This window comes from Magnolia sinica, chromosome 16 (genome assembly GCF_029962835.1).
Source record: "Magnolia sinica isolate HGM2019 chromosome 16, MsV1, whole genome shotgun sequence".
NCBI classification, from domain to species: Eukaryota; Viridiplantae; Streptophyta; class Magnoliopsida; order Magnoliales; family Magnoliaceae; genus Magnolia; species Magnolia sinica.
Window position 1 is genome coordinate 23817992 of NC_080588.1, and position 14077 is coordinate 23832068.

At 40.0% G+C, this 14077-nt stretch overlaps 1 protein-coding gene across 5 annotated transcripts in view; it reads left to right on the plus strand.

Annotated features, from left to right (window-relative positions):
• The window catches only part of LOC131229354 (O-fucosyltransferase 2-like), a 104227-nt gene that overhangs the window by 6792 nt on the left and 83358 nt on the right, over positions 1-14077 (plus strand). For all 5 annotated transcript variants that reach the window (XM_058225294.1, XM_058225292.1, XM_058225293.1 and 2 more), the window contains exons 2-4: positions 6446-6535; positions 6636-6735; positions 6915-6976. In XM_058225294.1, the coding sequence (XP_058081277.1) occupies positions 6446-6535; positions 6636-6735; positions 6915-6976 (252 nt within the window). The remainder of the gene's footprint in view (positions 1-6445; positions 6536-6635; positions 6736-6914; positions 6977-14077) is intronic.

Below are 14077 nucleotides of genomic sequence, written 5' to 3' on the forward strand. Positions count from 1 at the left end.
ATTGGATTGGTTTTTTACGACAACACATGCTTTCAAGCCCCCATTAAATGGAATCTTACAATGTTTGAATTTTTTTTTGCAATTTATTTATTTATTTATTTTTATATATATTTTAAATTCCTAAATATGCAAATATGTGTATTTGAGCATATCTTTATGTTTCACAAAAAATCCACCATTTTCCCCATGTTTCTCCGCATTTTTGGTTATTGACGATATTATTGATGATATTGATATTGCTTCTGTATCCCTGGCCAATGAAACTTAGAGTGATACCGACACTTCGAACATTATATATAAGTATATTTGTTTAGTTCTTTTATAGATCTCGGCATATTTCCTACCTCCTCTTTGTATTCTTCAATCTCAATGGAATCAGCACAATGCATTCTCCAAAATGTAGCCCCCTCACAGTATTAGAGCATCGATTTGGGCCTTTGATCCTTACTTTTCATTAGTGTGCATATAACCCCATTCGTCTGATCTATGAGCTTCCTAAACAATGGCTATCTGATGGCCATCTTATCGTTGTTGTGACCATTAGATTTGTAGTGTAATCAGGGTTTGTCTTCAATATAAGCAAGAGTGAATCTCCGTCTATATAACAACCCCTGCCTACCATCTTTACCTGATATGTGCCATTGAATCAGATGGTTTTCATCATTTCATCATCTCTGATAGCCGACATTGTTGCCAAGGTATTCAATAATTGAAACGGTGGCCACAACGGCCACTGCCATTACCATCATGATAATTTTTTATTGGAAAAACGTGTATCGACCTCATCGTGGCCATTATAGTGCATTTTTTTTCATAACACGAATGGTTCCCACCATTACCATTACATAATGGTTGTAATGATTGTTATGTAATAGTTTTTGAATACCTTGTTGTTGCGCTCACCATATCTATGGTCGTTGTTCGTAAGATCCTTTTCTCCATTGTTAGATCCGTCTTCTGTTTGTATTCTTATGTAGGACAACTCAAGGAAGATTTCATGGATAGTTAGGATTGAAAGAAATCGAGCTAGAAAGTTCGATTCAAGGGTCTTGTGCGCATTATAGCTTTCAACGGTCAACGGCTACAACTTTGTGACCAGTAATCCTTGTCACGCATATAATGTCATTGGAAAGCAATCGAGGAGCTCTACATTGTGGTCAATGCTAAAAGCAATTAGCTCCTATACTTTTTTTTTTTTTTTTTTTTAAAATATGTCGTTTTAGGGGTTAACTTTAGGTTTTTTAGTCAAAATTTACTATTTTTACCAAGTTATGGGTTTTACTATTGTAAGGGTATTTTAGGGTTTGGAGAGTCCTCGAATAGCTTAAAGTCCTCGTTCGTGTCACGAGAATGAGTTTTGAGTTATTTTAAAAGTCATTTACTATTTTAACAAAGTTTACTATATTGTGAAAGTTACAAATTTAGGGTTTATGACTCATATGAGTCGTATGTAAGCAGACTTTGTTCAAACTTTCATCAATAACATCAATTTCCTTCTTTAATCTTTTAGAGATTTCTCTTTCCTTGTGGATTAAAGGGTCATTTTCTGAGAACTTCTCTTTTATCCGTGCACCCCCTATGTTATTTGGTATCGGAGTGAGGTCTTCCCTCAGGTTATGGTGTCCAAAAGTGGATCGAGTGACAATAATCCTTTGGATGGTGCTATGAGGAATCATGTAGTGACTAACGTGATATTCAATGCTTTTCATCAAGAGAACTTATGATCAATGCATGCGATAATAACATCGATTAAGTGATAAATTGATGCCATTTATTGCAAATATGTTCATGGTGACAAACGATCAATGACCGTTGAAGGGGCTCACAGTTAATCAGTTTGTGGCCAGATGTTTTCTAGACATCAGATATTGAAACAAAGTGGACTTAAGTAGATCAAGGAGTGCCTCTTGAGGAATCCATCGTTTGATTGCCGGATGGAACTATGGATGGATCAACTGCTCACAACTTGCATTAACATGTGCCATTACACTAAGAGGAATCCACTATCCGATTGCTGGATGAATCCATGAATGGATTGACGCTCTTTCTAGAAAAAAAGTTTCTTGAGTAAAAAATGTAGTTGATGGATGATTCGATGGATACAGATGATTTGATGGCTAAGGAGATTGATACTTTCATGATCATTGCGTCAAGCTCTAAGCAGATTGTCACCCTTCTACCTTCTTTGCAACCACCAAAGTGCTAGATTGAAGGACAGCAGCAACGACAACAATGATGTGGCCAGTCGACATTAACCAAGAGCAGCCAATCACAAATTCATTGTCACCAAAGTGTGCCATAACAACCGTTATGGTTACAGTTTTTTTTTTTTTTCAAAATAAAAATTAAAAAATGAAGAAGATCGTAACGGCGATTACGACCCGTATCGTAACGGTAAAGGTGGAGGCTGTTATGGCCACTGTTACCGTTACATAATACCATGATTGTTACAGAAGAGGTGGATGTTGATACTCTAGACACGAAAGATTACAAAGAAGTGGAAGGTGAGGTTCCGTTTTCAAAAGTTTCATCATAAGTTTAAAATTCAAATATGATGTGCAGGCCTTCACCATCAGTTGATGCCAAAGCCTAAGAAGTTGCGCTGTTAGGGTGGATCATTGCAATGTGCTATTATAATTCTTACATTGAGGGAGAGTTTAATTTTTCAAATGGAGGGGTCTGATGTAGGATTAGTCAAGGAGAATCTCATGGATAGCCAGGTCTGAAAGAATTCGGGCTAGAAAGTTTGATCCAAGGGTCTAGCGCACACTATAGCCACCGACAACCATAACTTTGCAACTACTTATCAAGTTTCACACATATAATCTATTGTTGGAAAGCTATCAAGGAGCTCTACATAATGGCCAATGCCAATGGCAATTGGCCCCCAAATAGTTTTCCAAAAATAGGTCATTTTAGGGTTAATTTTGGTTTTTAAGTAAAAATTTACTATTTCTAGCAAGTTAGGGGTTTTATTATTTTAAGGATATTTTCGAGTTTGGAGTCCTAGAATAGCTTAAAGTCCTTGTTTGAGTCACGAGAAAGATTTTGGAGTCAATTTAGAGGTTTACTATTTTTAGTAAATTTACTGTTTTAGAAAAGTTTATTATTTTGATAGAGTTATGAATTTGGGTTTAGGGCTTATATAAGTCATTTGTAAAGAGACTTTATTAAGACTTTCATCAATGATATCAATTTCCTTCTCTTGTTTTTTTAGGGCCTGTTTGGTTTTCCAATTTCCTATGAAATGCAAAGTAAATAAGCCATCATTATCATTTTCAGGTGTTTGTTTAAATTGGAATTACTTGTAAATTGAGAGTCAAATACACAGGTAAAAAAGCAAGTAAATTGTAATAATTACATTTTCACACTGTAAAATCACTCCTTTGAATTCTGGGTGAAACAGACAATGTAGTAAAATCATCATTGCAGTCAAATGTAAGTGATATCACCACATAATTGCAAGAGTAAATAATCATCACCCATTTACAGCCATTTACCATTGTAATTAGAAAACCAAATAGGCCCTGAGAGATTTCTCTCTCCTCATGCATTCAAGGGCCATTTTCCCAGAAGAAGACAGTGACGTCTTCTCTTTTATCCACACACCGATAAATTCAGATACCCATCTTCTTCCCTTAATCTTCCTCCTGTTTGCTAATCTGGTTGCACAATCCCCCATCATCCGCCTGACCTGCTGCACCCTGTTGCTGTTGGAATCCTCGTATCTCCTTCATGTGCTCTCTTCATCAGTCCGATCTGTTGCCGCTACGACTCACAGCCATTGTTGCTGCTGCTTGAATCCAACAGCTCTGCTGTTCAAATCTAACAACCCTTGCTGCTCCAATCTGCTTTCCTCAAACCCATCAGCATCGCCTCCACTATTGATGATCGAACCCATCGTCGGAATCAAGGCCTTGTTTGTGCCAGGATCGACAAACACGTTCCCATGGCCCCACCATCTCCCCAAACCCCATCTCTGCTCGAGACCTCCAACCATCGCTGCTGCTACTGGTATCTTCTTCATCTTCCTCTCCGATGACCACCAGTGCCTGAACCCATCAACAAGGCTGAAACCATGAATCGTAACCGGATCTGTGGGTGTTCGTCAGATCTGTACCAGATCTACAATTGTCTGCTGCAACTGCTCCAATGTAGTCTCTTGTGAAACAACATGGTATCAGAGCCATGACTGTGGACCTGATCATAGTTGTTAAATCCTCTTTTTTGCTCATCTCCGATCATCTGTATCATCTATCATCAACCCATCACCTGTAACCCTCTGTAATGCCCTGTTCTGTCTTTCCAACAGGTCTGAATCATCCATTATCATCCCTATTCACCACACAAACCTACTGCCACAGCAACCCCATCTGCCTCACCAACCATGCCTGACACCATCAACCTGCCATTAATGTCATCTTCCACCTAGTGCTGCCAGATTGAAGCATCACTGTCGGCTTCCATCACCATCTTCATCTCTGTTGCAGCTCCAACCTCAGCCGCTGCCATTACAACACTGAACCCACCTGCTACTTGTTGCAAAACCACCGCCAATTTTCATTGCTGCTGCTGCTTAGCCTCATTGGCTACAACTACACATCTGTCTCTGATTTCATATGTCTATACTGGATCAATAACATCACTGGCAACTAGATCCATTGGAAACCCTATCAGAATTCTGAATGCCAACAATCACACAGATATGATCTTCAGCAGCCTTGAACTCCGAATGCATCTCAGCACCACCACTGCCACAGCGGATCTGGCAGAACTCATTTTTTGCACATGTCACCATTGTCTGTAACACTGATCACCATCTGAAACCCACCAGTGATGTTGCCCCTATCATCTATCACCACACCTTATTCACAGACTATCAATCATCGCCAGTGCCAGACCCACTAGTTGCTGAAATCTGAATCGACCACCTACCGCTGCAACCCGAGACCTCCTTAGCACCCACTGGAAACTCACCAAGCGAACTCATTGCCATTGTTGAATCTTCTTCATCCAAACCCATTCAAACTTATTTGCAACAGCCAGAACCCATCCCTCACCCAACCCATTGCTGCCCCACCATCCTGTCATCTGCCGCTGTCCGCCTCTTCTCAGGCAACATTTTTTTGGCATCACGAATCCCCCACAGCCAGATTGTTTTTGCAATCCCAACAAACTCCAGATTTGCACATCTATTTGCTCATCGATTGCACAGCACTACCGATCTTTTCCTCAAGAGGAAGAGGCTTGATACCCTTTTCAAGTTTCCTTTTCATCCGGTGCTCCTTCGATGCACCAGATTCAATGCATAATTTTGGGGGTTTTAGTGCTTTGTAAGTGCACTGAACGGCGTGCACACTCGCTCCATTAACCATTTGTTTTCTATGCCATCTTTGGCATGCTCTTTTCTTGCATTCTTTTTATGCCAGCTTCCAACTGAATATATTCTCTGATGCCTTTTTAATTGGAACTAGTGTCAAACATTTTAGAGCCGCCAAAAGAGCATTGATTGAAATCCTAGCCATTAGAAGTACCACTAGATCATTTGCTAGTCATTGGAAGTGCAAATGGTTCATATCTTATGAGTCATTGAGAGTGTTGTACACGTATGTTCACCTGTCCTTTGGTGCATCATATTGCAACTTTGCCTACTTGCCTTATGCTACTCATTGCTACTTGGATGTTTCCTTTTATTGTTGAATAAGTGTTCTCCATTCCTTTCAAACTCAAGTTATTCTTTCAGCCACCTTGAGCTTGGTGGGGGTGTTACGAGTATAGGATCTGTATGTACAATTGTACATACTATAAATAGATATATGGATGAATCAATTGTAGATCTGTTAGGATCTTCTATAGATTTCTATTCTCTACAGATCTCTCAACTCTTCTATATATTTTCTTCAAACTCAATGTAAGAGAAACAATACATTCTCCAAAATGTAGTCCCTAAAACTGTAACAGCAGGGAATCAATCACTTCACACAGCCCTCAGTGATTGGTGCTGATAAAAGTTTGTGTTACCATTAATTGTTTTTAGAAGCACAAAGCCCTCACAAACATGAAGTGCTCACGTACATCTACATTCGTACTTTCACAAAAAATTCTTTGTAGATGACCTTTCTAAATAGAAGGCTCCTTTCATATGCTAGCATAGTTTTCTTGATTTGTTCTCTTTGTCGAATTCCCTTTATTTTTGACACAATACTTGATATTATTTGATAATATCAGAAAAATTGACTCTTTTCAGTTTCATACAGATGGCGAATTACAGGAAAACAACTGAGTTTGTTATAAGCCATGTATTATCATGTAGAATGGCGATCTTTTCTCCGAAAATTTGATATACATGAGATATTTATTATGTTTCTTTATGTTGTAGATTCATCTTAGTGATACATGAGGCACCAATAAGGTGTGGTTATTCTTTCTTTCCTAATATTTGCAGGGTGAGTGGAGTAAGTTTGCAAAAGGGAAAAGGCCCCAAAGAGTCTTGTATACGAGGCTGTTGGCTTTGGCTGCCCATGCATTGGCTGAGGTAGGGTTTGGTGTGAACGTTTTAGTTATAGCCTGAGAGTGCACATTTTAGCTTTCAGTAAGTTGGAGTATTTGAGACCTTTTAAACCTATCCCATCCAGGGAGTGGATAAACCGGATCCCAAAGGCTTATGGGAGGAACCATTGATTCCTGATTCTGTTTGGACACCTTGTGCTCATCATCGCAGTTGGCAAGATCATGGTAATACCAATTAAGATTTCCATTAATTGATTTCTTTTTAGCATTCTTGATCTTGCACATGTGGGATGAGACATCTTTGTTCTCTCTCTAATTATCATTATTCCTAGTTTCTGATAATCATATAAGATTTTATTCTTCTGACCCCATTTTGTCTATATCTGTGAAATTCGACATTGTAGAGGGGAACAATGGTTACATTCTAGTCAGTGCAAATGGCGGCATAAACCAGCAGCGAGTTGCTGTGAGTAATGTTTTCAGATAATTCTCTGCTTTCATGAATATCATCTTCTGAGATTCTTTTGTTGGCTAAAAAGATTTTCCAATTCCTTCCTCTGAGTATTTGTCTGGGAATGGTAAGCTGGGGATTGATTACAAGTGTATGATATCATGCTTGAGGTTCAAAATAAGAGAACTGATCACCTGCAGCTGCCTTCATGATTATTCGTGATGCTGTCCCATCTTTCCTGCCAAAACGTCACTTGCAGGATGTATGTACCACGCAAACAGTAGGCATCATCTTTCCTGCATGATAATTTGTCATGCTGTCACATCTACATGCCACTTTTGTAGGACTCTGTACCATGCAAACAGTAGGCCCCTACTTGGGTGGGCGGTGGGCCTCACGTATATCTGGAGATCGTCCATCTTGAAATCAGTCTGATCCACTCATTGGGTCAGGCCTCACCTGTATGTTGAGTCAGTCCTCACCTGTATGTTGAGTCAGACCATTGGTTGTACATTGATTCCAATGCTGTGGCCCACCAGATGAGCCAACTGGCTGGGTTTTTCTGCCAGGTTATCATCGTGGTTGGGCCTACCGTTTGAATGGCACAGATGGTCCTACATGGATGGCAGGTTGGCAGGAAATATGGGATGGCATGGCAATAATCAAGCACATAGCTTCGGGCTTTCAGATACTCTGAAAATAAACTAAGATGAAGCGTGATGTTACTAGGCTTTACGATTCCATTTCAGTAACATTTATGAGACCAGCTTTTTTCTGTACAGCAGTTATCCTGATGCGGTATTCAGGTGATTGAAATTGTAATACCGATAAAACTTACTTCCAAGATGTATTACAATAGCACATGGTTAATAGTTTTTGTGGCAAGAAGTATCTGTGCGGCTGAATGCTGGTAGACTATATGGAAGTCGGATAAAACGTGTCACAATAATTTCCCCAATAGCATCACTCAGTCATGTATTCCGATTCCATCATACAGTAAGTAGTTGCATGTTTTCTCTTAGGAGTCACAGGTGCTGCATCCCCAGGAATAAGCAAGAATGTCCTTTGTATAGGTACTGGCCAGGCGACTCCATTTCCATGTCTAAAATTCATAAACTGAATTTTCAGTACATTATATGTTGATGTAGTGGTGAACATAATACAAGCACTAGTACCAACATGTAGATGAATAAACTAATCCTACTAAAGATCTCTTTCTGCGGGGAGTACAAAATTATGCAGGATATTAGTAGAATGAACTGTTTCTACATTTTCATCAAAGATGGCTAGAGAATCATTTTGATTCCTCTATTGGAGAGTATTATCACACTCTCTAAGCATGCTGTGAAGTATATATGAATTGAAGATGTGACACAACTGTAGGTCACAAGAAGCAACAGATATGGAGATCTGCTGGGGCAGATTGAGTTTGGGATGGCCTAAATCAAACTTCAGCAGTTGGTAAGGTTTTTTTTCTTTCTCTGCTTGGTAGATATCCTGTATCAGAACCAACACAGCATACAAAGAGAGGCACAACGAGTTGCAAAGAAGTGCCAACTACTATTGACCCTTTCATTGATCTGCTTTGGCACGAGAATCGACCATTTCATTAACCTCTTGCAAGACACGAGAAAAGACAAATTCAGAGAGAGAATCATACTTCATATATCTTGGAAAAGCAGTTTTGTCGGAGTTTTGTGCTCTCATTGCTGGTCCCAAGCCTGCACTATAAAGGACGGGAGTTGCATCAGGTTGGCAGCTGGTGTGAAACTTTGGCCACAACTTTTAACATGAATCATGACAATATGATATCTTGGAATAGCAGTATTCTAAATATATCATCAATATTGGCCTATATGTAGTGTTTCTCAGTGGGGCCACTCATAATCATCTAAGCCTTATCCCAATTATCTCAGTGGGGCCTTTGTGGTTTAAAGTTATCGATGATAATTAACGTTGATATTTGCCGCATGCTAGTTATAAACTTGCAAAATTTCGACTAAGACCAGACTAAATCAGAAAAAATTATAATTTTTTTTTTTCTCAGAATAATATTTGGTACTCCCTTTGTTGTTGTGTTTGTTCCACTTGAGTTGTTTCGCCTCAAAGCATGGATTGGAGAGGGATTTTGGCTGGAGAAAAGATGAGAAAAATGCAATTTTCTTGTATCATTTTTGTTTCAACATATCAACAACGAAATCAATTGAAAATTGAATTCCATGTCCATGCATGATGTTGATGTATTTAAATGGATTTCAGGCAAGAAAATTTGATTTCCAAGGTGAAAAATAGAAGAAATTGGCAAAATCCAAATTTCTTCAGTTTTAACATAAAAAAAAAATGTTATATGAGGGTAGAAAAATATATGTTGATCAGCATATTCTGATCTATAGATTGACCAGAGTTCATCTTTTTTAAAAGTCAACTTTTTATATATTTAAAAATACATAATCTAAAAATTATTAGGATAGAGATATTCAGTGGCTGACCCCTTGTTTCTATTAAATAAGTAAACTTTATTATTAAAGAAATAGTTCATTAAAAATTGTTTTATTAATTTAAAAATAATTTTATTGAAACTGATGAAATTAAAATTCTTATTTATTAGTATATAATGAATATGTTAGGCTATTACACATTTTTGTTATAAAATATGCTGTAGTCACAAGTTATAATGCGAATATGGAGAGGGGTATGTCTATGGACAGATGTATCTGGAATACAGATATAGGAATTGAGATGTCAACCAGAACCACAGCTGGAACCACAACTAGTGTCGCTAGGAGAAACTGTGACAGTTATAATGACTTCTCAATATTCACCAATTGATATACTAGTGCACATTGCTATGGAGGAGTCTCATTGATATGTTTGAGAGTACATGGCATGGTATCATAACCTCATGAGCTGATGAGAATACGATTGTTATGAGGAGTGACAGTATCATAGCCCCCTGGTAGGGATGGATGACGCTTTCGAGCAGCCTTGCAACTCCACGTGGACCTAGGACTGTTAATTTTCATTTGTCAAAGACAAAAGTAAGAGAAAGAGAAGGGTTTTAGAGAGGGAGGTTGTAGAGAATCTAATCTCACACAAACCTATATATCCTTTCTATATAAAACCCTAAACATAAATATGTATGGTGCATGGATCACCCAAAGATAATACACCCTCACCTAGTGATATCCCATACACATGTGGAGAATAGTAGTCTCTCTCTCTCTCTCTCTCTCTCTCTCTCTCTCTACACTCAAGGAGGAGCTACTATGCAACTTCAATCCAAAGAAAGTATTTGAGTATTCCTAGATCTTTAATCTCGAATGACTTGGACAAAAATTCTTCACTATGGATATCTCACTTTTCACAATGCCCAAATTAGGGTAATATCATTAACGAGCACGGCAAGAATAGTGAACAACTGGCCTGTGCTTTTGACAAAAAAATAGATTGATCACACGCACTCCTCCAGAAGCGAATCGTAGAAAGAACATCTCACAACTAATCAAAAGATGCCTGTAGAGATTGATCAAGGCCATACAATGCCTTTTCAGTCTATATACTATTTGAGTTCAATGGCCAAAATCCATGAGGCAAGGCCATATACACCTTTTTGTGAAGATTGCCATGCAAAAAGGTGTTCTTCACGTCCAATTGATGAAGGGGCCAATGATGATGTGTAATAATAGCAAGGAGAATTTGTATGGAGTTTGACTTGGCAACAAGAGCGAACATCTTGTGATAATTTGCTCCATATTTGTGCATTAAGCTTTTTGTAGTGAGACGAGCTTTGTGCCTTGTAATAAATCCATCTGAGTGATACTTGAGAGTGAAAACCCTTACAATCAACAATTTGTTCGCTAGACGATCAACAAGTTCCCATGCACCTTGTTGTTTTAAAGCATTCGTTTCCTTCATAATTACAGCTTCACAACTAGGGTTAGCTAAGGCATCCATGACATTAGAAAGGATGGAAGAAGAGGAAATAGAGTAAAGAAATGCCTTAGACACTGGATAAATAGAACGGTAAGAGACAAAATTACTAATAGGATGACAAGTACACGAGCATTTTTCTTGATGCAAAGTGATGGGCAAGTCAAGATAGGAAGATGATCGCTGCAAATTAGAGGACAAGTGATGATCATGGATGTCAATGGATTGGTCCTTGTGTCTCCACCTCGTACATACTTGCAGCAGCTTTATCACAGGGGTAGAAACCTGTTCACTATCATTCATAATGTATATTGCAACGGGAAGAGGGTTTCCTCAAAATGAGGGATTGGACACATGTCATTTTCAAGAAAGTAACATTTTAAGGAGACAAACCCTTAAGAGTCACAAGGTTGTAACATTTGTACCTGTTGGAGTACTATAGGAATTTATGTTTAATAGACTGAGGTCCAAATTTAACTCTTCATGGTCCTAAAAGTTGTATGAAATTGACACAACCAAACGTTTTTAGGGAAATCATAAAGAGTTGCATGTAACACTCTAAAAGTTTTAGAGGAAAATTATCACCCATTAATCAAGATGGAATCCAATTGATCATGAGGTGGCGGTAGGGTTGCCTCATTGTAATAGATCTTTGAAACATGCAGAGTGGTGAACAAAAGGGAGTGTGAATGTTGTTGGTGGCAGGTTAGGGCAAGGCCTAACCGGTAGAATTGCAAGCAGTGGTGATATCACCGCCTCTAGTAAGGGAACGACGATGCAGGGAGGTGGTAATGGGAGCTCTGGTGAAGTTAACAACTCGGAGGATGTTGATGCTGGAGAATGAACTGAGGTCAGTTGGAGGAAGCTTAGTAAGCCTAGAGCTTTTCCTGAATTGCTAACCTTGTATGTCACGGGCTTTCCTTAAGGTAAGGATGATTGTGCATCAACTTCTCTCTAGTGTTCGTTAATGCTGCAATTGTAATGGAGTTTATCATCCCTCGAGCTCCATATACAGGAGCCTACTAAGGATTCACATTAGTCTGGATGAGCGAACATGAGGTGGAGAGGGTAGTGAACTTGATTCACAACGAGAGCTTTGGCCGGGGTGGGGGGTGCGGTGGGATGGTAGAGAGAGAGAGAGAGAGAGAGAGAGAGAGAGAGAGAAGGGTTTAAGTTTTGGAGTGAGGAAGGGAAGGGATAGGGTAAGGAGGGTGGGCACGCAACCAAACGAGGGAGGTAGGTTTTGCCTCTTTTTAGAGATATTGTGGTGGGGGAGAAAGAGGAGCAACTCGAAAGTGAGGGAGAGAAATTAGGGGAGGGGAAGTGGATTTGGTCAAATGGGTCCGGGAGCAACCAAGTGGTCAGAGTTAACCCATAAGCGATTTAATGAGCTTGGGGTTTCTTGCAGTGTTTGCTTGTCACTACTACTAGTGATGGCACTACTATCCCGCCGGTCAAGAGGTGGCTTGCGAAGTCCTGTAATCTACATGATAACAATGATTAGATCAAACCAAGTGAAGCAAAGGAGGCTTGGATTATGTGCATCTGGAGGTGAATATTGATCAAGTGATGTTTGCTGGGGCCTTATACAAAGATGGAGTGTAGATGGGCGGAATACTCCTTCGGGAAAGAAGACTCCTGGTTTTTGATATGGGGCATTATGATGGATCTCTGGTTTACAGATGTCTTTGTTGTTGTCGGGTCATGCATTGGAGAGGTTATTGCCATCGATGGGGGCACAAAAAATGGGGACATGATAGGGTTTGTATTAGGAAGAAGAGATCGACAACAATCCCAAATCAATCAAAATCATGGCAAGGTGTGATACGTTGGTGGTGAGGGTCAAAAGGGAGGAGAGAGGGAGGTCTCTCCCCAAATGGGGGGAGATTTGGAGTAGGGAATCTTAGCCTCTGGCAGGCAGCCATGCCCTTCGGAAATTGGAGGAGGATGGAGCACTTCCCATATGCTCTAGTGGAGCACTAGTTGCTAACCCAATGACGTGTTAGTCTGTTAGTGGTGGAGATGTGGTAGGTGAGAGTCGGTTAAAGAGGGTCTCATCTCCTAATGTGGTATGTCATTCTAGAGTATAGATTGTGAGCTATGCGGCTCCAAACCTCTTTTCGGTCTTAGGTTTGAAATCCGATCTTGGTCTGTACCTCCCTCACCCAGCATTTGGTAGCCTTGGGTCTATTCAAACCTCGGATCGGGCAACGTGTCCTCTAGAGACAAGGTCGGTTGGTGGAGATTTTCAGGAGGGGGAAGGAGCAATGGCGGGGGTCGACACGTGCCTGGGCCCCACCTTATATGTGGCTAATATGCCGACACGTGTTAGGGTAGAAGGAGAGTTGGTTGTTATTCTTCCTTTAGCACATGTGAAGCACTTACTTTCTCCGACATGTGACCCCATCGTTGCACGTGGGAGCCTTCTCCCTTTAAGTTTCTATCGAAAAGCCTTCCTCTCCTTACACATACTGCAGAGGTCGCAATTAGCTTAGAACAGAAAAAGGAGATAGAGTTGGTTTGCGTGTTTGAAGACCCACCTTTTTAGTTTCTTGTAGTGGAATTAGAAGATTGTGAGATGGAGACAATGGACCATGTTAGCGATTTCTCTCAAGATGCCGTAGTTTATGAGTTGGAATTAGAGGGCCATGATAGTTATCATGCTCAGGATTGATGGGCTATTACAAAGATTTTTGCGGGGAACCAGCGTGGGGTGGCTTCAGAAGGGTTGCTGGAGCTTGGAGACTCATTGGAAGAGGTTGTAATCATCACACCTCTTCGCGCTTCGAATATGGAGGGTGCTTTAGAGGCAGAAGACCAACTATAGGCAATAATGGTTGCTAGGGATGAAGTTCACCTCCCAAGGCAGGACTTCATAACATAAGAACAACTTAGGTGGTCCATGGATATCCTTGGAAGGGTTGGGCGCTTGGTAGGTATGTCTTTTGGGACTTGTGATGAAGATGTTATCATATTTAATCAATTTGTTAGGAATGGTGCAAGTCAAAGGTAGTAGGAGTGTCAACAGGTGAAGGCAAGGAAGTCCCCAAGGGGATGGAGGGAGCTCCTTAGCCTGGAATGCACCATTAACTATGAGTCAGCAAGCAAAGTGATGCAATCGTTCCATATACCGCACGTGCACTCTTCGTACGTGTGTACAAGAAAAGGACCACCTTTCTTTTTTAG